The sequence below is a fragment of the Mustelus asterias genome, chromosome 16, assembly GCF_964213995.1.
Source record: "Mustelus asterias chromosome 16, sMusAst1.hap1.1, whole genome shotgun sequence".
Classification (NCBI taxonomy): domain Eukaryota; kingdom Metazoa; phylum Chordata; class Chondrichthyes; order Carcharhiniformes; family Triakidae; genus Mustelus; species Mustelus asterias.
In genome coordinates, this window is record NC_135816.1 from 35,725,753 (window position 1) to 35,753,636 (window position 27,884).

General features: G+C 43.4%; 1 protein-coding gene across 3 annotated transcripts in view; it reads right to left on the reverse strand.

Annotated features, from left to right (window-relative positions):
- The window catches only part of LOC144505094 (rho GTPase-activating protein 26-like), a 184,253-nt gene that overhangs the window by 34,223 nt on the left and 122,146 nt on the right, over window positions 1-27,884 (reverse strand). For all 3 annotated transcript variants that reach the window (XR_013499764.1, XM_078230905.1, XM_078230903.1), the window contains exons 16-19: window positions 23,351-23,409; window positions 21,874-21,979; window positions 17,790-17,949; window positions 15,296-15,437 (exon numbers count right to left, since the gene is read on the reverse strand). Coding sequence is in view for 2 of the 3 variants with exons in the window: in XM_078230905.1 (XP_078087031.1) it covers window positions 15,296-15,437; window positions 17,790-17,949; window positions 21,874-21,979; window positions 23,351-23,409 (467 nt within the window). In the remaining variant the exon portion in view is untranslated. The remainder of the gene's footprint in view (window positions 1-15,295; window positions 15,438-17,789; window positions 17,950-21,873; window positions 21,980-23,350; window positions 23,410-27,884) is intronic.

A 27,884-nucleotide genomic window follows, 5' to 3' on the forward strand; every position in this document is an offset into this window, starting at 1 on the left:
CCATTTCTTTGCCCAAATTTCCAGCCTATCTATATCCTTCTGTAGCTTCTGACAATGCTCCTCACTATCTGCAAGTCCTGCCAATTTTGTGTCGTCCGCAAACTTACTGATCACCCCAGTTACACCTTCTTCCAGATCATTGATATAAATCACAAACAGCAGAGGTCCCAATACAGAGCCCTGCGGAACACCACTAGTCACAGGCCTCCAGCCAGAAAAAGACCCTTCCACTACCACCCTCTGTCTTCTGTGACCAAGCCAGTTCTCCACCCATCTAGCCACCTCCCCCTTTATCCCATGAGATCCAACCTTTTTCACCAACCTACCATGAGGGACTTTGTCAAACGCTTTACTAAAGTCCATATAGACGACATCCACGGTCCTTCCCTCGTCAACTATTTTGGTCACTTCTTCAAAAAACTCCACCAGGTTAGTGAGGCACGACCTCCCTCTCACAAAACCATGCTGACTATCGTTAATGAGTTTATTCCTTTCTAAATGCGCATACATCCTATCTCTAAGAATCTTCTCCAACAACTTCCCCACCACGGACATCAAACTCACCGGCCTATAATTACCCGGGTTATCCTTCCTACCCTTCTTAAATAACGGGACCACATTAGCTATCCTCCAATCCTCTGGGACCTCACCTGCGTCCAGTGACGAGACAAAGATTTGCGTCAGAGGCCCAGCGATTTCATCTCTCGTCTCCCTGAGCAGCCTTGGATAGATTCCATCAGGCCCTGGGGATTTGTCAGTCTTTATATTCTCTAACAAACCTAAAACTCCTTTGTAATGGAGATTTTCTCCAACGGTTCAACACTCCCCTCCGAGACACTCCCAGTCAACACATCCCTCTCCTTTGTGAATACCGACGCAAAGTATTCATTTAGGATCTCCCCTACTTCTTTGGGCTCCAAGCATAATTCCCCACTTTTGTCCCTGAGAGGTCCGATTTTTTCCCTGACAACCCTTTTGTTCCTAACGTATGAATAAAATGCCTTGGGATTCTCCTTAATCCTGTCTGCCAAGAACATTTCGTGACCCCTTTTTGCTCTTCTAATTCCCCGTTTGAGTTCTTTCCTACTTTCTTTGTACTCCTCCAGAGCTCCCTCCGTTTTTAGCTGCCTGGACCTACCATACGCCTCTCTTTTCTTTTTGACCAGATGCTAGTCTCACTCATGAACAGTTACTTTCCAAATGTGTCTTCCACTTACAAAACTGTGGGTAGTGTGGGCCACTGCATAATGAGACAGCACATCTGCTTCCTGGTTAAGAACCATGGATGTGAATAATCATGTTTTTGAGGTCAGATTCCATCTGAAATGAATTGCTATAAACCTCTGTTTATATAAACTTAGAAGTTGGAATGGAGACTCCGGATACCTTTCTGTGGGTCATCTGTGAGACTTTGCACTTGATGAAACACTACCACTTTACGAAAGCTCTGCCTCAGCTGATACCTAATTCCACAGGAAAGGCAATGAAGTTATCACTTTCAGCAGTTACCATTTACTTGATATATATTGTGCACTGCCAACTGCCTCATCTGACAGGGTGGAATGTTCTGGTAGAATGAAAGCTTTGAACTGTGGAAACCCCCATTTCTACAGTTCTGGATGGTGTCTGTGGGTGACAATGCAACAAATAGTGCAAATCTGACAATCTTTCTTGGGAAGCAAAGATGATAAAGTTAAGTCTTCTCCAAAATGCCTAGTAATGTATACAGGAATCTATAAACACTGGTCTGGGGTATTGATGGGTGCCAATAAAACGTCCTGGGTATCACTGCACCTACATTGCTAATCCCTCACATTCATCTAAATCAAATTCAAAACCCACAATATAAATCTCATCCTCATTGCTTGGCACAGTGTATTATAAATATTAACAGCAGCCAAAAATATTGAAAGGAAGTGATGCCAAGCTATTTGTTTCTCTGCATGTCTTTCTTTCTGGTTCTCTTCCTTTATGACTGAACCTTTTTCTCTCCCTTCACATACGTCCCTTGATTTCTTCCTCACTGTCAATGTCAGTTCCTCATTTCTATCCCACCATGAGCTGGAAGGCATTCCCCAAGAAGGTAATTAAAAAATGGAAGTAAATTCAAAACTTAAAAAAAAGGTGAATATATACATTTGAAAAGAATAAACTTGCTCGGCTATGGAGAAAGTGTGGGGAGTGTGACAAATTCAATGCCTCTTTTAAAGGGGATGATGGACCAATTTGATTTTTTCTGTGCTGAAATTCTGTGACCCAAAACCAGTGGTTGTAGTGGCTGCTGTCAGTGTATGGATCAGAAACCTCAAAGTATATTATGAAATCAGACTTGGCCCAGCAATTTGCTATATTTGCATTAATGTGAGGATATGATGGCTCACCCCAGGTCCAATTCTACTGACATATTGGGAAGCTTTTATTAAAACAAATTTTATTTAATAATAGTTTAACTATAACAAATGAATTAGCATAACATTTAACAATTGAACAATACTTAAACAAGACAAGATACAATTCTTAACTGTTAACTTCTCACTATGAGTTCCAATTTAAGCAATATTCCTCTTATTGACTCAAACCCCCCTTTAACATTAGTTAGCAAAACACAAGCTCACTTGCTTGTCTCCGTAAAACAGTCCTAGGGCTTTCAGAACACTTCTGGAGAAAGATACAGAGACACATCTTGCTTCTTTTAGAACCAGGCAGTAACATCTTGTTTTGAAAATGAAAGAGAAACTGTGCATCTTCCCTACAAGTTTAGCTCCTCACATTAAGCATGTGACTGTCCCTTTCAATCAACCCAAACAAAACTCAACTCTGAAACCCCAGGGGAAACCTAAGTAAACACAAATGTGTTACTTAATTTAAGACAACACCCCAGGTACTTATCCTGTTCTTCTAGCTACCAATTTAAAAGATTTCTTAGACAAACTGGCACCTTGCAAACCATATCTGAATTCTAAACATACCCCTTATAAGAAACATGATATGCACAATATCATGACACTGTCTACTACCTGTACACGTCATCACTACTATGCAACACAAACATTTGAATGTGCAGAGATAAATATAGAAATTTGGAAGTTGCTGTCAGTGACGTCATGTTCCTCAAGAGGGTGCACTTTTGCAGCCTTTACAGATGCAATCAGCACGGAATCAATGATTTGATGTGTACTTAAATTTATTATGCAATACTGCGCCTATATGTCTGTAAAAATCTAATGAAAAGGTTAAGCCATATTAAATAAGGAACCACAGAGCTTTAAAATGACATGCTAAGTCATAATTATTTACTAAACCACCTCTCCAACCCTGAGAAATTAATTTTATAAGTCAAGTGCCATTTCCTCCAATCTACGTTAAAAATTTAATAGATAAAATCTGAGGCGATTATCCTCAACTCCGCTTTATCCCCATCTTAATTCCCTTTATGATTAAAATTTTCTTTAAATATTTTAAAATGTTTATAATACTTCAACTTCTACCTTAATCTCATGTGTCTGCCCAATCTTTATTTTGCTCCCTGCAAAATGATTTTAAAAAGTGATTGATAATCATTGTTTTTTACTTCCTGATTGCCTTTGTGATGATTTTTACTATTCCTGGATGACATACCCCTCAATGAGAATGAAACTAATGTTGCAATGGATAAATTGACAGCACAGAGCCACTAGATATTTGTGGCCAGCTTTCCGAGCTTAACGGCACACTACGGAAGACTACCCTTCACTGCTGACCATAAAATTCTATCCAGTTGAACCAACTACTGCAGGGAGCAAAATGAAACTAAAATCCATTCCCTCTCCCAAAATGAACTTTTATCAGAACTAAACCAATAATTAAGAAGTCTACTTGAACATGCCAGGGACAAGGACACTCGTATGGTAATTTGAAATCAGCAAGATACACAGTGGATGGGATTCAACGGGCTATTAAAATCAGGTGTTGGGGCTAAAGTGGGATTCCCTGCCAGGTGTCAAACCCGTCGCAATGCTCTCATCCCGCTGATCAGGTTCCCATCCAGAGTGGTGCAAGGAGCTGATATTCAGAATTGTAAATATGTGTGTAATTATAGGGCTGGAAGCCCAATTCAATGCCCTCCTGCAATGCCCCCCCCCCCCTCTCCTGCCCCAAGCAGGAAGCCAAACGGAAAGGCTTTGGTGCAGATCCCGGCAAACCCAGGCAGGCACCAACCCAGACAGGTGGTTGGTTTGGGAGGGGGGGGGGGGGGGGGGGGCTGCAGGGTATAGGAATGTGGCAGATGGCCCTAGTGGGATGGGGCGGGGCAGGGGGGGGCATGAAAAAAAGATGGAAAGCGAGATTTTAGAAGTGGAAAAATAAAAATAACAATATAAACTAATAATAATGGATTAATAAGATGAAAATAAGAAATGAAAAAAATAAATGGAAATGGAGTAGAAGTGAAGTTCATGCTCGGAAGTTGTTGAACCCAATGTTCAGTCCTGAAGGCTCTAAAGTGCCTAGTCAGAAGATAAGATGCTGTTCCTCCAGTTTACGTTGGGCTTCACTGGAACATTGCAAAAGGCCAAGGGCAGACATGTGGACTGGAGGGCAGGGTGTTGCGCTGAAATGGCAAGCGACAGGAAGATCTAGGTTCTGCTTGCGGACAGACAGATGGGTGTTCTGCAAAGCGGTCACCTAATCTGCATTTGGTCTGTCCAATGTAGAGTAGATTGCATTGAGAGCAGCGAATGCAAAGACCAGTTTAATGGAGGTGCATGTGAAGTGCTGTTTCACCTGAAAAGAGTGCTTAGGCCCCGGGATGGTGAGCAGGGTGGAGGTGAAGGGACAGGTCCTAATAACATTCAAAAGACAATAATTTATGACTACTCTCTGTTGCCTGTCACTCAACCAATTATATATCCTTGCAGCCACAATATCTTTTATTCCACGGGGCTTCAACATTGTTGATACGTCTCGATGCGTACAACAGCTAAAAAAGGTATGTATTTATTTTAAAATAAGGCAGAATAGAAAGTCTAGGTATAAGTATAAAGGGATCAAGGGATATGGGATGGGGTGGGGGGAGGCAGGATCCGCATGTTGAATTCGATGATCAGCCATGATCAAAATAAATGACAGAGCTGGCTGGAAGGGCCGAATGGCCTATTCCTGATTCTATTTTCTATAACTGAATGAAAAATAAATTAACAGATTATTAAAATTCCTTGATTAACCTGGCAGACTATGGAGTTGAGATACCGACTCATGCAGGATTCAAGACACAGTTGAAGACTGGGAGACACATAAACTGGGAGATATAAATACTAGAACAATGAACTTAGGTGGGCCAAATTACCTTTCTTCATGCTTAGTTTTTCTTTTGTCAATTGATGCACAACATTTTTGTTTCTCCTTCTTCTTAAAAGGAGCAAATTCAATTGGGATAGAATTTCACAACTCAGTCATACAAACAAGTAGCTGTTTTTTGAGTCACAACAGTGAGTTTTTAGCATGCTATTTTACCTCAGTCTGGAACAAAAACAGAAAATGCTGGAAAAGTCCTGAGTCTGGGTCTGTCTTCATCTAATGTTTACAATAAGGGCCTTTGCAAGGTTCCCCTGTCACATCAGAATTAAAAGGGAACACGGAAGAGGTTGAAAGAGAGCACAATCAACATTGCTTAAAAATTAACTTTAGGAATTGTGAATCATTAATGAAATGACTATACATGTTTTAATATGAAGGTCAATAGGGATAAAAATAGTGCCTTTTTCTAAAAGTGCTGACTGATAATTGTTTTGTTTTGCAGCAAGCAATCATTTTCTAATTAAATGCTTATGCCCCAAGGATTCCTCGCCATGCTTTCTGTGAGATTGGCAGCTGCACTCCTGGCTTCTAATAGGGAAGTAAATAAACATGCAGAATATAATAAACCAGTTATTACCCACTCCCAAAACATTGTATAAAATAATTGACAAATATTCATCAACCTTTTAGAGAATCTAGTTTAACTTGTATAGAGATGCCTCATTGTTTGATTTATTGATTTATTATTCTTGTCACATGTATTAGTATACAGTGAAAAGTATTGCTTCTTGCGCGCTATACAGACAAAACATACCATACATAGAGAAGGAAAGGAGAGTGTGCAGAATGTAGTGTTACAGTCATAGCCAGGGTGTAGAGAAAGATCAATTTAATGCGGGGTAGATCCATTCAAAAGTCTGATGGCAGCAGGGAAGAAGTTGTTCTTGAGTCGGTTGGTACATGTCCTCAGAATTTCGTATCTTTTTCCTGACGGAAGAAGGTGGAAGAGAGTATGCCTGGGGCACGTGGGGGCTTTTATTATGCTTTCCGAGGCAGCGGGAGGTGTAGAAGGAGGCAATGGATGGGAGGCTGGTTTGAGTGATGGGCTGGGCTTCATTCAGGACCCTTTGTAGTTTCTTGCGGTGTTGGACAGAGCAGGAGCCATACCAAGCTGTGATACAACTAGAAAGAATGCTTTCTATGGTGCATCTGTAAAAGTTGGTGAGAGTCGCAACGGACATGCCAAATTTGCTTAGTCTTCTGAGAAAGTAGAATCGTTTGTCGGCTTTCTTAACTATAGCGTGGCATGGAGGGACCAGGACAGGTTGTTGGTGACCTGGACACCTAAAAACTTGAAGCTCTCGGCAATTTCTACTTCATCCCCATTGCTGTAGACAGAGGCGTGTCCTCCACTACACTTCCTGAAGCTGATGACTATCTCCTTCGTTTTGTTGACATTGAGGGGGAGATTACTATCGTCACACCAGATTCTCTATCTCTTTCCTGTACTCCGTCTGATTATTGTTTGAGATCCGACCCACTACGGTGGTGTCATCAGCAAACTTGAAAATCAAGTTGGAGAGGAATTTGGCCACACAGTCATAGATGTATAAGGAGTATAGTCAGGGGCTGAGGACACAGCCTTGTGGGGCACCATGAGTATGATCATGGAAGAGGTGTTGTTGCCTATCCTTACTGATTGCGGTCTGTGGGTTAGGAAGTTCAGGTTCCAGTCACAGAGGGAGGAGCCAAGCCCCAGGCTACGGTGTTTAGAGCCGAGTTTCATAGGAATAATGGTGTTGAAGACTGAGCTGTAGTTGATAAATAGGAGTCTGACATAGGTGTCTTTGTTACCTAAGTGTTCCAGGGTTGAGTGCAGGGCCAGGAAGATGGCATCTGCTGTGGACCTGTTGCGGCAGTAGGCAAACTATAGTGGAACCAGGCAATCTAGGAGGCCAGAATTGATTTGTGCCATGACTAATCTTTCGAAGCACTTCATAATGATAGACATCAGTGCCACCGGACGATAGTCATTAAGGCACACTGCCTGGCTTTTCTTTGGTACTGGGACGATGGTTGTCTTCTTGAAGTAGATGGGGATCTCAGATTGTTGTAAAGAGAGGTTGAAGATGTCTGCGAATACCCCCATCAGCTGATCCACGCAGGATCTGAGTGCTTGTCCGGGTACCCCATCCGAGCCAGTCGCTTTCCATGGGTTGATCTTTGAGATGGCTGATCTGACATCTGTAATGGTGACCTCGGATACAGATTCGTCCGAGGCTTCCGGGGTGGAGGGCATGCTCTCGCTGAAGGGCATGCTCAAAACGGGCATAGAATGCATTGAGCTTATCAGGGAGGGGTGCATTGGTGCCAGAGTTTTACATGCCTTCATCTTTTAACCTGTTATTTCTTGCAGACCTTGCCATAGTTGGCGGGGGTCAGTGTGGCTAGCCTGGGGACTCCAGTTTGGTCCAGGACTGTCTTTTGGCATCTTTGATGGATTTCCTTAGATTATATCTAGCTTTCTTGTATAGTAAGAAGTCTCACAACACCAGGTTAAAGTCCAACAGGTTTATTAGACAATGTTGGCCGAGTTGCAAGAATAGATACCGTGTACCTGGTAGATGGTGTTCTCACGTGAGATGATGGCATCCGTGTCGATGATCCGGCACGTCTTGCAGAGGTTGCTGTGGCAGGGTTGTGTGGTGTCGTGGTCACTGTTACCACACAACGTCTACCTGATACGCTGCAGGAAAGGATGTCCCGAGGCATGGTACATTGGGGAAACCATGCAGACGCTACGACAACGGATGAATGAACACCGCTCGACAATCACCAGGCAAGACTGTTCTCTTCCTGTGGGGGAGCACTTCAGCAGTCACGGGCATTCAGCCTTGGATCTTCAGGTAAGCGTTCTCCAAGACGGCCTTCACGACACACGACAGCGCAGAGTCGCTGAGCAGAAACAGATAGCCAAGTTCCGCACACATGAGGACGGCCTAAACCGGGATGTTGGATTTATGTCACGTTATCAGTAACCCCCACAGCTTGCCTCCTGGGCTTGCAGAATCTCACTAGCTGTTCTGTCTGGAGACAATACACATCTCTTTAAACTGTGTTTAATGCTCCCTCCACCCACATTGTCTGTACCTTTAAAACCTGGCTGGCTTTAGGGATTCGCATTCTAATCAGTATTCTGCAACTTGATTTTGTGTCTGTTTGCACTGTTTGAGAGCACATTTCCACTCCATCTGACGAAGGAGCAGTGCTCCGAATGCTTATGGTATTTGCTACCAAATAAACCTGTTGGACTTTAACCTGGTGTTGTGAGACCTCTTACTGTGTTCACCCCAGTCCAACGCCGGCATCTCCACATCATTTCTTGTATAGGTCAGGGTCGTCTGGTTTGAACACCTCAGACCTGGACTTCAGCAAGCAGTGGATATTCCTATTCATCCATAGTTTCCGATTGGGAAACAAGTGGATTTGTTTCTTTGGCACAGTGTCTTCTACACTTGAACAAAGTCAGTTACTGTAGTGGCATATCCGTTCAGACTGGTCGCAGAGTTTTTAAATACTGATCAGTCTACTGACTCTATGCAGTCCCGTAAAAGATCATCTGATTCCGCAGACGAACTGTGCATGACCTTCTATGACGGATTCTCCCATTTCAATTTTGCTTGTATTCTGCTGGGAGCAGGAGCAAAGCCTTATGGTCTGAATTGCCAAAGTGTGGGTGGGCGATAGAGCGGTAGGAATATGTGATATTTAGTGTAGCAGTGGTCAAGTATGTTTGGGCCTCTGGTGGAACAGGAGACCTGTTGGTGGTATCTTGGTAGGACAATAAAACGAGACTTAGTTGGAGTTTTATCTTAGTAAGCTTAGCTCAGGAGAGCACTCTCATAACTAAGTCAAGTGGTCATGGTTTCAAACAGTCTCCAAGATTTCAGCATGTCATCTAGGCTGACACTCTGGTGCACTACTGATGGATTAATGCATTGTTGGAGGAGCCGTTTTCAAATTAGATATTAATCTTACATCCTATCTCTTTATTAAGATGCCGACATCACAAGTGATTACACTTCAAATAATATTAAATTGGCTGTCAGGATGTGAAACAGTATATGCCTGAAAATTCTTTCTTATTGCAGATAAAAGGCCAATTAAATTCTTTAAGGAAGATTAGCTGCTTGGAAGTTTTGAGGTTTTCAATTGGAATCTAAGGCTTTAAAACTTTCCAGAAACCGATTACCTTAACTACACATACTCTCAATTAAGACATTCAAGTGCTAAGTTGATTGTACAAGGAATCAACTGTAAAACCAACCTTAATTAATTTCTATTTATCACATGACTATTTATCAGGGGAGATGTTGGCCAATGGTATTATCGCTAGACTATTAATCCAGAAATTCAGCTAAGATTTGAATCCCGCCACGGAAGATAGGGAAATTTGAATTCAGTGAAAAAAATCTGGAATTAAAGAGTCCACTGAAACCATGGTCGACTGTCGTAAAAATCCATCTGGTTCACTAATATTCTTTAGGGAAGGAAATCTGCCATCCTTACCTGGTCTGGCCTACATGTGACTCCAGAGCCACAGCAATGAGCTTGCGCTCAACTGCCCTCTGAAGCGGCCTAACAAGCTACTCAGTTGTATCAATCACTATAAAGACTCAACAAAGAAATGAAACCAGACGGACCACCTGGCATTGACCTAGGCACCGGAAAAGACAATGGTAAAACAAACAACGCTGTCGACCCTGCAAAGTTCTCCTCACTAACATCTGGGGGCTCGTTCTCCCAAAATTGGGAGAACAGTCTCTCAGATTAATCAAGCAACAGCCTGGCATATTCATTCTCACAGAATCATACCTTACAGATAACACCCCAGACACCAACATTACCATCCCTGGATATGTTCTGCCCCACCAGCAGGACAGACCCAGCAGAGGTGGCAGTACAGTGGTATATAGTCAAGAGGGAGTTGCCCTGGGAGTCCTCAATATTGACTCTGGACCCCATGAAGACTCCAAAGGCTTCAGGTTAAACATGGGCAAGGAAGCCTCTTACCACGTACCACCCTCCTTCGAATGAATGATGAATCAGTATTCCTCCATGTTGGATAACACTTGGAGGAAGCACTGAGGGTGGCAAGGGCGCAAAATGTACTCTGGGTGGGGGATTTCAAGGTCCACTACCAAGAGTTGCTCAACAGCACTACTGATTGAGCTGGTCGGTCCTAAAAGATATAACTGCTAGACTGGGTCTGCAGCAAGTGATGAAGGAACCAACAAGAGGGAAAAACATACTTGACCTCATCCTTACCAATCTGCCGGCTGCAGTTGCATCTGCCCATGACAGTATCGGTAAGAGTGACCACCACACATTCTTTGTGGAGACAAAGTCCCGCCTTCACATTGAGAATAACCTCCATTGTGTTGTGCGGCACTATCACCGTGTTAATTGGGACAAAGAGCAAATCGAGTAACTCAAGACTGTGCATCCATGAGGCGCTGTGGGCCATCAACAGCAGCAGAACTGTACTCCAGCACAATCTGCAACCTCATGGCCCGGCATATCCCCCACTCAACCGTTACCACCAAGCCAGGGGATTAACCCTGGTTCAATGGAGAGTGCATGAAGGCTTGCCAGGAGCAGCACCAGGCATACCTAAAAATGAGGTGTCAACCTGGTGAAGCTACCAAATAGGATGACTTGCATGCCAAACAGCATAAACAGCAAGTGACAGACAGAACCAATCGATCCCACAACTAATGGGTCAGATCTAAGGTCTGCAGTCCTTCCACATCCAGTCGTAAATGATGGTGGACAATTAAACAATTCACTGGAGGAGACAGCTCCACAAACAGCACCGTCCTCAATAATGATGGAGCACAGTACATCAGTGCAAAAGATGAGGCTGAAGCATTTGCAGCAATCTTCAGCCAGACATGCCAAGTGGATGATCCATCTCGGGCTCCTCCAGTGGTCCCCAGCATCTCAGATGCTAGTCTCGAGCCAATTCGATTCATTCCACATGATATCAAGAAACGGTTGGAGGCACTGAAGATTGCAAAGGCAATGGGCCCTGATAACATTCCGGCAATAGTGCTGAAGACTTGTGCTCCAGAACTTGCCACTTCCCTAGCCAAGCTCTTCCAGTACAATTACAACACTGGCGTCTACCCGACAATGTGGAAAATTGTCCAGATATGTCCTGTACACACAAAGCAGGACAAATCCAACCCAGCCAATTACTACCCAATCAGTCTACTCTTGATCATTACTAAACTGATGGAGGGGTCATCAACAGTGCTTTCAAGCAGCACCTGCTCAGCAATAACCTGCTCAGTGACACCCAGTTTGGGTTTCGTCAGGGTCACTCAGCTCCTGGTCTCATTACAGCCTTGGTTCAAACACGGTAAAAGAGCTGAATACCAGAGGTGAGGTGAGAATGACAGCCCTTGACATCAAGGCCGCATTCGACCGAGTGTGGCATCAAGGAGCCCGAGCAAAACTGGAATCAATGGGTAATGGGGGAAAACTCTCTGCTGGTTGGAGGCATACCGGCACATGGGAAGATGGTTGTGGTTGTGGAGGGTCAGTCATCACAGCTCCAGGACATCTTTGTAGGAGTCCCCCAGGGTAGTCCCTCAGGGTCCCAAGCCCAACCATCTTCAGCTGCTTCATCAATGACCTTCCCTCTGCCATAAGGTCAGAAGTGGGGATGTTCGCCAATGATTGCACAATGTTCAGCACCATTCAAGACTCCTCAGATACTGAAGCAGTCCATATCCAAATGCAACAAGACCTGGACAACATCCAGGCTTGGGCTGACAAGTAGCAAGTAACATTCATGCCACACAAATGCCAGGCAATGACCATCACCAATAAGAGACAAACTAACCACCACCCCATGACATTCAACGGTGTTACCATGACCGAATCCCCACTGTCAACTTCCCTGGGGTTACTACTGGCCAGAAACTCAATTGAACTTGCCACATAAACACAGTGGCTACAAGAGTTGGTCAGAGGCTAGGAATACTGCGGTGAGTAACTCACCACCTGACTCCCCAAAGCCTGTCCACCATCTACAAGGCACAAGTCAGGAGTGTGATGGAATACTGTCCACTTGCCTTGGTGGGTGCAGCTCTACAAACACTCAAGAAGCTTGACACCAGCCAGGACAAAGCAGCCTGCTTGATTGGCACCAAATCCACAAACATCCACTCCCTCCACAACCAACGCTCAGTAGCAGCAGTGCGTACCATCTACAAGTTACACTGCAGCAACGATCCTTATACAGCGCCTTCAAACCCACGACCACTTCCATCTCGAAGGACAAGGGCAGCAGATACATGGGAACACTACCACATGCAAGTTCCCCTCCATCCTGACTTAGAAATAAATCACCGTTCCTTCCCAGTCGCTGGGTCAAAATACTAGAATTCCCTCCCTAATGGCATTGTGGGTCAACCCACAGCACGTGGCCTGCAGCAATTCAAGAGGGCAGTTCACCACCACCTTCTCAAGGGCAACTAGGGATGGGCAAAAATGCTGGCCAGCCAGCGACGCCCATGTCCCATGAATGAATTTTAAAAATGACTTATGTGGAAAACAATATCAGGAAATAACTTCAAAATTCAAATAGAAGGGCGGCACGATAGCACAGTGGTTAGCACTGCTGCTTCACAGCTCCAGGGACCTGGGTTCGATTCCCGGCTTGGGTCACTGTCTGTGTAGAGTTTGCACATTCTCCTCGTGTCTGCGTGGGTTTCCTCCGGGTGCTCCGGTTTCCTCCCACAGTCCAAAGATGTGTGGGTTAGGTTGATTGGCCATGCTAAAATTGCCCCTTAGTGTCTTGAGATAGGTAGATTAGCGGGTAAATATGTAGGGATATGGGGATAGGGCCTGGGTGGGATTGTGGTCGGTGTAGACTCGATGGGCCGAATGGCCTCTTTCTACACTATAGCGTTTCTATGATTTCTATGAAGTCACCAGGAACAGCAAAGTATTTCCTCAAAGAGAAAGCATGACTGTGCTTATCCTAAATGTCAGTCCGTTCAAACAATCAAAAGAACAAGTATATGAGGCTGGGTAATGTCTTCACTTATTAACTTATAACATGATTTTTCTTTTAAAACATTCTTTTTGAAAATGTTTTAAATCTTCAAAATATTTTGAAGTATAATGAATAAAACAATGAAGGCATATTTAGCAGTTTTTTAATTGATTTGTAGATCGCTCAAGATCAAGTTCCGGAATGTACAAGGTCAGTTGCACTATTCCAGTTAACAAAACACATTAGAGACTACACTTAATTCAAGTTCTAAAACGTTTAGTGCAAAATCTTTTAGTGCAAAATGTTTGAATTATCAGGATCAGAGTGCATTCTGCCCTGTTAAGCCCAAACACTACTAAGAGCATGCACTGTAGTCATTTTAAGGACAATTCCTCACAGGCACACTCTGAAGTCAACCATAATTATTTCTCTATAGATTAACAGCTGGCAGTAAATTCTCAGTTCCTCCTGAAAATCAGAAATCAACAGAAAAGGGCTGGTTTTCACTCTTTAGGCAGTACTTTACCACTTTTTGTCTAAGTGCTGGGCAGGCTTGAAACTGGAAGAGTTTCAGATCCATCTTTTGGGCATGTTTTTAGGGGCACCCATACGCACTCTGCCTGCAAAATTCTGAGTGAGCCTGTTGCTCGCTGCAAAAGCCTGTGGACGGGACTTAATGCGCCCGAGAGCCTGCAGAGGGAGGTAGCGCGCATGTGCAGGCCTTTGATGCTGCACATGTGCATTAGCAGTAGTAGGGGTCTGACAGACAAAGAGAGAGCAACAGCTCCCCCCCCACCTCCCTCTTCAATCGTGGGGGCCCACAGCCCGAGATACAGCCCCTGCCGGCCCCCCCCCACCTCGCCGCCCAGACCGGTTGAGGACCCCTCCCTCCCCCACCAATCGTGGCCCTGCTGCCCTCCCCCCGCTGATCGCTGCAGAGTGGCAGCGTGCCCCGTCTCCCTCCCCCCATCCATTGTTGCAGAGTGGCAGAGTGCCCCACCCCCATTAGCCCCACCCTCACTGGCCCCTGCCCCATTAGCCCCGCCCACTGACCCCTCCCCCATTAGCCCCTGGTGCTCGTAAAATGCCACTGGTCGCGAAAACCAGCACCAATCGTGCTAATCGCTTTAGGCCCCACTTTATAACTGGTAAAATGGCCCCCCTTCGACTTTTGCATCTGTAATAAAGTGTTACATCTGGAATTGTGACAAATTCAAATACCTGGGAACAGGAAAATTAGAAAAAAATGTAACTGATCCTCAATTTGGATCTTCTAAAGGAAATATACATTCATACAGATCTCTTAGGGTGATGGAGACAGGAAGAGGAGGAGTAGATGTCCTATATTTCTGTAGGGTTAAAGGCTTGCTTCAATACTTCAAGTCAGATGTGCATTAGAAGCTGTGCATATTGGCAGCAAGAATTCAGGAAAACGACAGCTGGCAGAATTTGAAGAATCTTGGGCAGCAAAACGTTCAGTGTGCCTACAGTGGGCCACACAATCTTCAGTAAGCAATTGCTTGCAATTCAGCACTGTTATATATGGGCAGCAAAGTAAGTTATGGAATTGCATTAGGAGAAAAGCTTGAACTGTAACAGTAATCAAAAATATTTTCATACCAGTTGAAAAACGCACAGATCAACCAGGACATTTTTAAACTCAGCAAATGTCATAAAATAAATTCATAACTTCTTAACTCTAATATTGTAGTTATACATTCTGTTTTATTTCATTTTGTGACAGCTTCAAAATGCCAGTTATAAAAAGAGATGAGCTCAGAATGTTAAACTAATAAACTATGTGAACAAGTAACTGAGTTTGTGTATATGCAAACTAGCAGATATTGCAAATGGTTGCAGAGTACAGATGAGGTAATATAACTGGGTGTATTATGAATTAGATTAAAACAACAATGGTTAATTTACCTTACAGCACAGATTGCAGGTACTTACCATTTTCATTTGCATTTGCTGGAAACAACATTAAAGGCCTCTGGCTACATAAGGGAGGCTTAGACTCAAAACTCTTTTTCTGTGCCGAATTCAGCGATAGATTTGGGTGATTTGTGCCAGTTTCTGGTACCATTTGGAAAATCTGTGGATGGTTTACAAAGAAATCTTCACATACATTCTGAATTTCAATACTGGCCAAAAGCAGACTCCTACTTCCTGAGTTAATAGCATCTGAAAGAGCTAACCTCCTACCAATGCTCTCCCCTTTCCCTGATGGCAGTTTGCTCCGCAAGTGCCAGGCACCTCACCTAAGCAGTCATCCTTCATGTACAAGCCTAGACAGTAAGTGCCAGCATGCTATTCGACAGGAAGGCATTTCAGTGTCAAGTTTCTTTTTATTATTTCATGGCATATGGGTGTTGCTGATAAAACCAGCATTTGTTGCCTATCCCTAATTGCCTTTGAGATGCATGGCTTGCTGGGCAATTTCAGTAGACAGTTACAGTCAACCACATTGCTGTGGGTCTGGAGTCACGTGCAGGCCTACCAGGTAACAATGTCAGATTTCTTTCCCTAAAGGACATTAATAATCCATTAGTGAATTAGTATTAGATGAGTTTTTACAACAATTAATAATGGTGCCATGGTCATAATTACTGGGACCAGATTTTTATTAATTGAATTTAAATTCCACCAGCTATAGTGAGATTCAAACCCATGTGCCCAGGACATGCACCTCTGGATTACTAATTCAGTGCCACTATCTCCCCCACTATTGCCACACACATCTTTCCGACAGGATTCACTGTACAGAAATCTGAGTAAGGACCATATCACAGCATTCATTCTCTTACTTTAAAGGTCATTGAGACTGAGCCTATCCCTTTTTCTCTTAACTTCTTCTCCACAAACCCAACTAGTTTTATAATCAGTAAAATTGCAGTGCTGTTAACTGCTATACACAGATGTTTGTAGATGCATGTTTGAGATTACTACTGCTTTGACCATAATCAAACTTCCATGAGGGATAGTAGCAATGTTACTGGATTAGTAATCCGGAGACCCAAGACTAATGCGCTGGAGACACGAGTTCAAAACCCCCCCCACGGGAGCTAGGGAAATTTAAGTTAAAGTAATTAAAATTATGGAGTAAAATACTACTCCTCTGAAGCGATCAGATGTCATTAAAAACCAATCTGGTTCATTAAGGTCCTTCAGTGAAGGAAATCTGCAGTGTTCATCTGGTCTCACGGCCTAGCAACCCACTCAATTGTATCAAACCAAACAATGAGTGTTCACCATTTAGACTGTGGCGGTTCACCACCAGCTTCTTAAGACAATAAATTCTGACCTTACCAGCTTTGTTCACATCCCGAGAATTAATTCAAAAATTATTTACTCCATTTTTAAAAAAATGCAATTCATGCTCCAGTTTCCAGAATTTCAGAAAATGCTGGAAATGCTCAGGAAGTTTCCAGAATTTTCTGTTATTTTAGAACTCCAGCATCCAGAGTATTTTGCCTTTGTAACAACATGTTAGTAAGTCAAAGGTACTAAGAAAACTTCAGAATCTGAATGACCTGAGATGGCTCATTACCTTCCTATAGGTCATCAGGAACCATCTGAAAATCTTGTCCCTCACAGTTAGGCTTCTAAGGAAATCACCCTAGTAGTTCTCAGATTGTCATCTTCCAAGTGCAGTGCTCAATGGAAAAGGGCCTTAACCTGAAAAATTAACACTGATTCTCTCTCCACAAATGCTGCTTGACTTGAATGTTTTCAGTATTTTCTGCTTTTAATTCAGATTTCCGATGGGTCTGTGAGGCTCCTAGGTATGAGGATATGGTAAGATCCTGGGAATTATTAAAAGTGATATAGATTACAAAAGCCAGGAAATTAAGCTAAACCTATATAAGACATTAGTTTGTTCCCAACTGGAGTGTTGTGTTCAATTTTGAGCACCACACTTTAGGGAAGCTTTTAGAAAGGGTACAGAAAAGATTTACTAGAATTGCTCCAGTTATGTGAATAAACTGGGGAAGCTGAAACTGTTCTCCATAGAGAAGGACAAGAGGATATTTATTAGAAGTGTTTAAAATCATGAAGAGTTTAGATAGAGTAAATAAAGAGAAACCATTCCCAATGTTTTAAAGGGTCAATAACAAGGAGACACAGACATAAGATGATTGGCAAAAGATTCAGAGATAAAATTTCTTTATACAACAGGTTGTCAGGATTTAGAATGCATTTCTTAACAGGGTGGTGGAAACAGATTCAATGGTAGCTTTCAAAAGAGAGTTTGATAAATACAGAGAAAAAGAAGCACAGGGAAATTGTAAAAGAACCAAGGAGTGGGACTAATTGGATCACTCTTAGAAAGAGTTTACACACACCCGATGGGCTGAATAATCTCTTTGTGCCGTACTATTCTATGGCAAAGGATTATGGAAGTCTGTACACAAGTGAACTTGAGTGTGGCTTCTGAAACACTTACCTTTTCATGGTTTTCTATTAAAATCTCAACGATTATATTCTGGAACTTGATATCCATGATTGCTGCTACAGTCTCCTCCTTTGGTCTGAGCAGAGTTGGTCCAAAGACCACACCTAGGTTTGCCACGGTCATCAGATTTTGTTTGTGGTTATCAGACACCCTGGGCAACAAGAGAGAACAAACTCACCGATTGAAGACTGGCCAACAAAATTATTCTAAAATGTTTCAATTACTTAAACAAAACAGAACTAGCAGCTCAGCTTCCTAAACCATAGATAGCTCATAGGAAATTTTAGGAAAATGGCACTTATATACTTCATTACACTAACTACGTGATCAACACTAGCTGCTGACAACAATTGTTGACCTGTTAACAGGAAACTTGCAATAGACCTATAAAGAAATGAAAACTGAAATCAAAAAGTTAAAAAGGTGTTTGTGACATAATTGTTGAATACAGTCTATTGAGCCGCAGGATTGATGAACGCCTTCATTCTCAACAATGGCTGAATCAAGCAGTTAAAGATAAGGTAGCCTTACCTTTAACTGCCCCTTGACATTCAATGGTGTAACCATCACTGAATCCCCCACTGTCAACATCCTCAGGGTTACCATTGACCAGAAACTCAACTGGACTCACAACATAAACACAGTGGCTACAAGAGCAAGTCAGAGGCTATGAATACTGCGGCGAATAACTCACTTCCTGACTCCCCAGAGCCTATCCACCATCTACAAAGCACAAGTTAGAAATGTGATGGAATACTCCCCACTTGCCTGGATGGGCGCAGCTCCAACAACACTCAAGAAGCTTGACACCATCTAGACAAAGCAGCCTGCTTGATTGGCACCACATCTACAAACATTCAATCTCTCCACCACCGACGTTCAGGAGCAGCAGTGTGTACTATCTACAAGATGCACTGCAGCAATTCACAAAAGATCTTTAGACAGCACCTTCCAAATCCACGACCACTTCCATCTAGAAGGACAAGGGCAGCAAATAAATGGGCACCAACAGCTGCAAGTTCCCCTCGAAGCCACTCACCATCTTGACTTGGAAATATATCGGCATTCCTTCGCAGCCGCTGGGTCAAAATCCTGGAATTCCCTCCCTAATGGCTTTGTGGGTCAACTCACAGAACATGGACTGCAGCGATTCAAGAAGGCAGCTCACCACCACCTTCTCAAGGGCAACTAGGGGTGAGCAATAAATGCTGGCCAGCCAGTGATGCCCATGTTCCACGGACGAATTAAAAAAAACTCAGCCATTATTGAGAATTAAGGTGTTCATCAATCCTACTCCTCAATAGACTGTATTCAACAATTATGTCACAAACACCTTTCTAACTTTTTTGATTTCAGTTTTCATTTCTTTATAGGTTTATTGCAAGTTTCCTGTTATCAGTCAACAATTGCTGTCAGCTGCTACTGTTGGTCACCTACTTAGTGTAATGAAGTAGTGTAAAGTCAGTGGTTAGTGTAAAGCCATCTTCTGCCAAAAGTACAGGCGAATCAGACATCTCAACTCCTCCTGAGGTCCCCAGAATCACAGGATCCAGTCTTCAGCCAGTTTGATTTACTGCGTGTGATATCAAGAAAAAGCTAAGCGCCTTAGTTGGCTATTTGGTCCCTTGAACTTGCTCTACTATTCAGTGAGATCATGTCGGTTTTGACCTTGGCCTCGGTATGGGTCCCAATAACCCATACTGTAGTGTCCCAGTAATCCCAACCGTAGTGCTGAACTCATATGCTTCAGAACTAGCCAGGTCATTAGCCAAGCTGTTACAACACTGGCATCTACCCGACGAAGTGGAAAATTATCTAAGTATATCCTATCTGCAGGATAGCAGGACAAATACAATCTGGCCAATTACCATCACACCCATCAATCAATCTACACACAATCATTAGCAAAGTTGACGTAGGTAGTGTAGATGGAGAAAGAATGGCTACAACAATGTTTTAACAACAATAATGGCAATAGTTGCTTTAAAATGGCTATTCTGACTGAGAGTTAAATCATGCTGGGATCTTTGGTCAACTTATAATTAAAACTAGATGCAGCTCATTATGTTACTCTGGTCTGAGGTTTCCTGTGTTGACTAAATAAGGGAAGTTGTTTACTTTCGAGCAGACATAGTGGCCTCGAATTTTATTGCCGTTATGCGTGGGACATGCAGTCTGAGCTAAGTGGAATGGCGTTGTTTGCTAGTAATATCATTGGATTTTCAAACCATGTGATCGGTTTCTAGTTACACAATTGGCTGGATGACAGAGAGTCTTCTGGAAGCAAGTGGAGGATTTGTACATAAAAGACATTGTAGTCCTTTGTTTGCCAACGACAACTCCATAGCGATTAACCATCGTAAGAGTGCCCTGAAGAAATTTTCCTCAAAGACAACAAAGATAGATTCAACATTGGAAAAGATTTGGCCAGTTCTTCCCTAAAACTGGTAGTGTCTATTTTAAGTTAAATAACGCAAGTTAATATTCAGTTAAAGTTGATGTTCAGTTAAGAATTAAAGTCCAGTTGAGAGTTGATGAGTTGTCGCTGGTATCAGAAGTGTTAAATAAGGAAATAAATTGTTGCATGAATTAAAGAGTCAACTCTTGTTCTTGTTTGTCTCATTAAACTGAAATGATTAGAAGATATTTAAATTGAAAGCTGAATAATAGTAGGGTGGAGTCATCTTGGAGCATCGACAAACTGTTGTCCAAGTTTGGAGATAGGTGTGACAAGTGAGTGTATTCTAGAATCTACTTGAAGGAAAGAGTGTCAGTGGAGGCATTGATGAAGATATTTCCGTGGCAAGATCCAAGAGATGTGCGGAAGCAGTTTCAGGGCAGAAAGGTGACAACAAAATTGGAGCCACCATAAAATCCAGAAGCAGCAAACCCTGGAGAGTAGAACTATGTAAGAGTTTTAACAACACCAGGTTAAAGTCCAACAGGTTTATTTGGTAGCAAACGCCATTAGCTTTCGGAGCGCTGCCTTTAACCTGGCGTTGTTAAAACTCTTGCTGTGTTTACCCCAGTCCAACGCCGGCATCTCCACATCAGTAGAACTCCAGCCAGAAATCAGGATGTAGCTGAAGCTGCTAAAACAGCCAGTGCAGATCAGGTACAACCCCAGTGGGAATAGCAACAGCGGGGAAGGGGTATAAACTGGTCAGTTATTTTAAAATATTAGCAATATAGCTGCAAATCAGACATAACAGAGATCAGTAGAGAGGAAGGGGGGGTCTGCTGCCACTCTGCCTGAAATCAGTGGGGGGAAAGAGGGGGGGTCCGCTGCCACTCTGCCTGAGATCAGTGGGGGAAGGGGGAGTCCGCTGCCACTCTGCCTGAGAGCAGTGGTGGGGAAGGGGGATCCGCTGCCGCTGCCTGAGATCGTGGGGTGGGGGGGGTGGGTCTGGGTGGGTCCGATGCCACTCTGCCTGAGGTCAGTGGGGTGGGAAGGGGCTCCACTGCCACTCTGCCTGAGGTCGGTGGGGGAAGGAAGGGGAGGGGCCCGCGTTCGGTCTGGGTGGCAGAGGGGGTGGGGAGATCGGGGGTCAGTAATGTTGTGGAGGTGGGGCAGTGTCTGTGGGGGCCAGGGGGAGGCATTATCCGGAAGGGATGTGGCAGGGGAGCAGCATTATATCATTTTTTTTCTGCGCATGCAAGTTGGAGGCGCCGACTGGAGCTGCAGGGTTTTGAGTGCGTTAAGCCCCGCCCACAGGCTTGTGCAGCGCGATTCGGAATTGCTGATATTTTTGCAGTCTACATTTTTGAGTGCGGAGGGAAAATCCATTTTTCCATTTTTGAGAATGGGTCTAAAAGTTGGATCTGAAACACTCCCAGTTTCTAGTCCACCCAGCACTTCGAATCAAAATGGTAAAATAGGGCCCATTGAGTCATAATTTGCTACTGAAGAGTACACAAGAGAAATTAATAAATAGATAGCACCCATTCCATTATTGTATCACCTTCAAGAATTATTACCAAAAAAAAGTATGTATTTTGTAAAGAAAGTGCCAGTGAAAGCTCTAATGAGACATAAACCCAATCACACCAGCTAAAGCAAAGAGCTTAATCTTACTTTGCCAAATGTTTTATCGTTATTTCCAGCATTGCTCTGTTCTTTTCTGGTAGCCGATGCACATATTTGTGAATCTCTGACAGTCTTGATTCTGGATGATCCAATTCTAGTATAAGTCAAAAACAGAATTAAAATACTTCTGGGCCAGAATTCGCCAACCTCGCTCATGGCTGGAATTCTCTGGTTCCACTGCTGTGAATGGAGATTTGGCTGAGTGCCAAATTCTCTGTTCTCGCTGGCAACGGTAGAGAGGTGCGTGAGACCAGAGAATTCTGGCACTAGTTTATCTCAACCCAAGTCTGGTATTTCCATTTAAGAATGCTTTGATACCCATTTTCCAAATGAATAAGTTAGTCTGATTTCAGGTGAAAAGGAAGGCTTAATAATGCAAAGTTCCTTTGAAACAACCAGTTGGTCTACTAGTTTGCCTAATGCTATCAGCTTACATGGGTTTCAAAACTTACCTTCATGGCTACAGTCACATGTCACCATAGATAGAAAATATAAAGAATATTAAAATAGTCTGTGGTATGCCAAATTCCTGAATGCTTTCCATACTTACATTAAAATAAGTTCTGGTGCATGTTTAGAAATGCTTTTAAGTACTATGAAAGGAGATCAAAAGCTCTACAGAGCAGAACAATTGTCTGTCTAGAAATATCTGCTAGCATCAGCATTACATTCCACAGAGGCTACTGCAGGTGCTGATCAATATTCTGTACTGGTTTGCTTTCCATCTGAGAATGGGAGAAGAGGGTTTGCAGCAGGCCAGAGTGGGGGACAAGTAGGCTTCATGAATATTCTGGGACTTTGCTTGATGAACTTTACAGGAGTACATGGAGTATATGCGCAGAATTTTCTCACAGGATATTCTGTAGGTTGGATAGAATGCATGATACAGCAGATTTTATCCAACGATGAACAGTTCTTTGGATGTTTTGTAAGAAAATTCTAACATTTTCTTCAATATATAAAAAAATAAAAATCACAATCAGGCTCAATATCTTGCTCCCTTCCTGAAATTTTGTAATCTGCTCCCCTAATGACTCATCCAGTCAGTAAACCTGGGAAAGTCCCAGATTCAATCTCCAATCCATTTCATCTTATCTCACCTCAGCTAGACAGTATGAAGTGCTCCTGGAAAAGAAGAGGGAGATCTGGCAAGGTTTTCAGGTCTGATCACTAGCCACAACCTGATGCTGGACATGTCAGTGTGAGAATATTGGATGAAGACTTGTTTAACCTCCTAAGTAATGGGTGAATAACCAAAACAGAATTAGTGTGTAAATTGCAGAAGGCCTATTTGAAGAAGCAAAATTAATAGTCCAACCGAATTTTACAATCTACATAATCTTCTGCTACACACAAACCATTCCCATTTATCCAGCAGCGTATGGGTCAAAATGCCAGTCATGCTATGTGCTATACTAACTGTATGCAGTTCCATTAATCTAGTAGAGTAAGGTTCTGTACTTACTGGCTGCTTTGATAAAGCTGTGTTGTAGTTGGAATGTCATCAGTGGAGCTGGAAGCACCCTAAAAGAAAATTTGAAATATCATAAAGTTAAGATTGAACAGAAGGATTTTGATTTTAAAACTGATTAATTTACAACATGTCAGAGAAAAAAACCAGAGGGCATGGGTTAAGGGTGAAAGGAGAAAAGTTTAAAGGGAATATTAGGGGGGGCTTCTTCACGCAGAGAGTGGTGGGAGTGTGGAATGAGCTGCCGGATAAAGTAGTAAATGCGGGGTCACTTTTAACATTTAAGAAAAACTTGGACAGGTTCATGGATGAGAGAGATATGGTCCAAGTGCAGGTCAGTGGGACTAGGCATAAAATGGTTCGGCACAGACAAGAAGGGCCAAAAGGCCTGTTTCTGAGCTGTAATTTTCTATGGTTCTATGTGCAGTAACAGTGAATATGCTATAAAATTAGTAACCCTGATGCCTGGACATGGTAGTTTGAGAATTTGAACTTAGTAAAAAAAACTGGAAATAAAAATAGCTTGCATCAACAAAAGTTAAAACTCAACTAGGTCTTGTACAAATGGAAAGCAGCCATCCTTACTCAGTCTGGACCATGTGTGACTCCAAACCAGTGTGGATGATTCTACATGCTACTTTGAAGTGGTCTACCAAGCCATTCATCTTATTGAATCTTAGAATGATAAAGCACAGGTGGAGGCCATTCAACCCAATGAGACTGCCAGTTTAATCAACTAAACTGCTACTAAAATGGTTGGACAATGCAGCCCATCACTTGCTACACAGGTAATAACTGACAGCAATGTTCACATTCAATAATGAGTTTTTAAAAATCTTTAAATAACTGGCAAGACTTTTCATGATGTGATATTTATGACCTCATGAAAGTAGCGCCATTCACTCAAAACTGAATGTTACAGCATGATCTTGACAATGTATCTCAATGTGTTCATTGGCTGCTCAGATAAACTTTCTCCATTTGGTTGGTCACAAGCCATGAGTTGGCAGGGATCTTTGACCTCTTCAGAAATGCTTTGAGGGCATGTTTCTGTTGACCTTCCTGGAGTCTCCTGCTACAACTGAGTTCCAAGTAAATTTGTTGCTGCAAGAGTCAGGTGTCAGGCATATGAATGACATGCTCCGTCCGGTGCACCTAGTTTTGACCGACTTGACTTGAGCAGATTGGCATGTTCATCATTGACAGAAGAAGGGGCTGAACACAAATGGATGTTGATACATTAAGTGAGTGAGCAAAACCAGGCAGATGGAGTTCACTCTACATGACGTTTGAGGTCATTTACCTTGCATCTAGGAATGATGAGTCAGAAATTGAATATTGCTGAAAAGAGGCATGTTGCTGAAGCTTTTCATCTTGCCCTAATCAGGACGAATGGTAGAATGCCAAATTTCAAACAATCACAACAATAAAAAAGGTTGCTGATTGATTGGCAAGTCGACTTTGACTAAGGCAATGCAATGGAGAAAGCAAAAAGTGAACTACAGGTTCTCTGAGCTTCCAGGTAATTTTTTTAAAAATCCTTTTGTTTGCAAATAATGGGTCCCTGTGTATGAATGTATGTCATGATGTGGAGATGCCGGCGTTGGACTGGGGTAAACACAGTAAGAAGTTTAACAACACCAGGTTAAAGTCCAACAGGTTTATTTGGTAGCAAAAGCCACACAAGCTTTCGGAGCTCTTAGCCCCTTCTTCAGGTGAGTGGGAATTCTGTTCACAAACAGAGCTTATAAAGACACAGACTCAATTTACATGAATAATGGTTGGAATGCGAATACTTACAACTAATCAAGTCTTTAAGAAACGAAACAATGTGAGTGGAGAGAGCATCAAGACAGGCTAAAAAGATGTGTATTGTCTCCAGACAAGACAGCCAGTGAAACTCTGCAGGTCCACGCAACTGTGGGAGTTACAAATAGTGTGACATGAACCCAATATCCCGGTTGAGGCCGTCCTCGTGTGTGCGGAACTTGGCTATCAGTTTCTGCTCAGCGACTCTGCGCTGTCATGTGTCGCGAAGGCCGCCTTGGAGAACGCTTACTCGAATATCAGAGGCCGAATGCCCGTGACCGCTGAAGTGCTCCCCAACAGGAAGAGAACAGTCTTGCCTGGTGTCTTGCCTCCCGAAGATACACAAGGCAAACACACCCGGCCGTCCCATCGTATCGGGCAATGGGACCCTGTGCGAGAACCTCTCCGGCTATGTCGAGGGCATCCTGAAACCCATTGTACAAAGAACCCCCAGCTTTTGTCGCGACACGACGGACTTCCTACAGAAACTCGGCACACATGGAGCAGTTGAACCAGGAGCGCTCCTCGTCACAATGGATGTCTCGGCACTCTACACCAGCATCCCCCATGACGATGGCATTGCTGCAACGGCCTCAGTGCTCAGCGCCAACAACTGCCAGTTTCCAGATGCAATTTTACATCTCATCCGCTTCATCCTGGACTACAATATCTTCACCTTCAACAACCAGTTCTTCATCCAGACACACGGAACAGCCATGGGGACCAAATTCGCACCTCAATATGCCAACATCTTCATGCACAGGTTCGAACAAGACTTCTTCACCGCACGGGACCTTCAACCGATGCTATACACTAGATACATCGATGACATTTTCTTCCTTTGGACTCATGGTGAACAATCACTGAAACAACTCGAAGATGACATCAACAAGTTCCATCCCACCATCAGGCTCACCATTGACTACTCTCCGGAATCGGTTGCATTCTTGGACACACGCATCTCCATTAAGGACGGTCACCTCAGCACCTCACTGTACCGCAAGCCCACGGATAACCTCACGATGCTCCACTTCTCCAGCTTCCACCCTAAACACGTTAAAGAAGCCATCCCCTACGGACAAGTCCTCCGTATACACAGGATCTGCTCGGATGAGGAGGATCGCAACAGACACCTCCAGACGCTGAAAGATGCCCTCATAAGAACAGGATATGGCGCTAGACTCATTGATCAACAGTTCCAACGCGCCACAGCGAAAAACCGCACCGACCTCCTCAGAAGACAAACACAGGACACAGTGGACAGAGTACCCTTCGTTGTCCAGTACTTCCCCGGAGCGGAGAAGCTACGGCATCTCCTCCGGAGCCTTCAACATGTCATTGATGAAGACGAACATCTCGCCAAGGCCATCCCCACACCCCCACTTCTTGCCTTCAAACAACCGCACAACCTCAGACAGACCATTGTCCGCAGCAAACTACCCAGCCTTCAGGAGAACAGTGACCATGACACCACACAACCCTGCCACAGCAACCTCTGCAAGACGTGCCGGATCTTCGACACAGATGCCATCATCTCACGTGAGAACACCATCCACCAGGTACACAGTACATACTCTTGCAATTCGGCCAACGTTGTCTACCTGATACGCTGCAAGAAAGGATGTCCCGAGGCATGGTACATTGGGGAAACTATGCAGACGCTGCGACAACGGATGAATGAACACCGCTCGACAATCACCAGGCAAGACTGTTCTCTTCCTGTTGGGGAGCACTTCAGCGGTCACGGGCATTCGGCCTCTGATATTCGAGTAAGCGTTCTCCAAGGCGGCCTTCGCGACACACGACAGCGCAGAGTCGCTGAGCAGAAACTGATAGCCAAGTTCCGCACACACGAGGACGGCCTCAACCGGGATATTGGGTTCATGTCACACTATTTGTAACTCCCACAGTTGCGTGGACCTGCAGAGTTTCACTGGCTGTCTTGTCTGGAGACAATACACATCTTTTTAGCCTGTCTTGATGCTCTCTCCACTCACATTGTTTCGTTTCTTAAAGACTTGATTAGTTGTAAGTATTCGCATTCCAACCATTATTCATGTAAATTGAGTCTGTGTCTTTATAAGCTCTGTTTGTGAACAGAATTCCCACTCACCTGAAGAAGGGGCTAAGAGCTCCGAAAGCTTGTGTGGCTTTTGCTACCAAATAAACCTGTTGGACTTTAACCTGGTGTTGTTAAACTTCTTACTATGAATGTATGTCACAAACATTAATGAGCCACATTATGAGCTTGGCTGATTATCTTAGATCAGAGTATTTCCAAATTAAGATTAATTCAATTCTTGTTCAACAAGGGTATTAACGGATCAGGAGGAAAGATGGATAAAATGGAGCTGAGTGAAACATTAGCCGTGATCTAATTAAATGGCATAACGGGATCAAGGAACTGAATGGCCTATTCTGGTTACTAAGTTCCTGGAACAATCTCTTATCTCTTAATAGTTGAAAAGTTGGCTTGCAAGAGCAGAATAACTCTGCTGCAATGACAAATGCCTCATCATTGTTGGCTTGAGGATGGTCTTTTGTATTTCAGTTGGAGTGATGGGTAGATTTGGTGAACTCTTGAATTGGTCTCTGGGAAATTCTGGCTACAAGGCAATTATACTGAAGGTCTATTGAGAATTAATTGAAATGTTCAACCTAATGTAGTTTTCCTAAACTGCATAACTGGGGAAAGCAGCACAATAAGCGATTGTTCCAT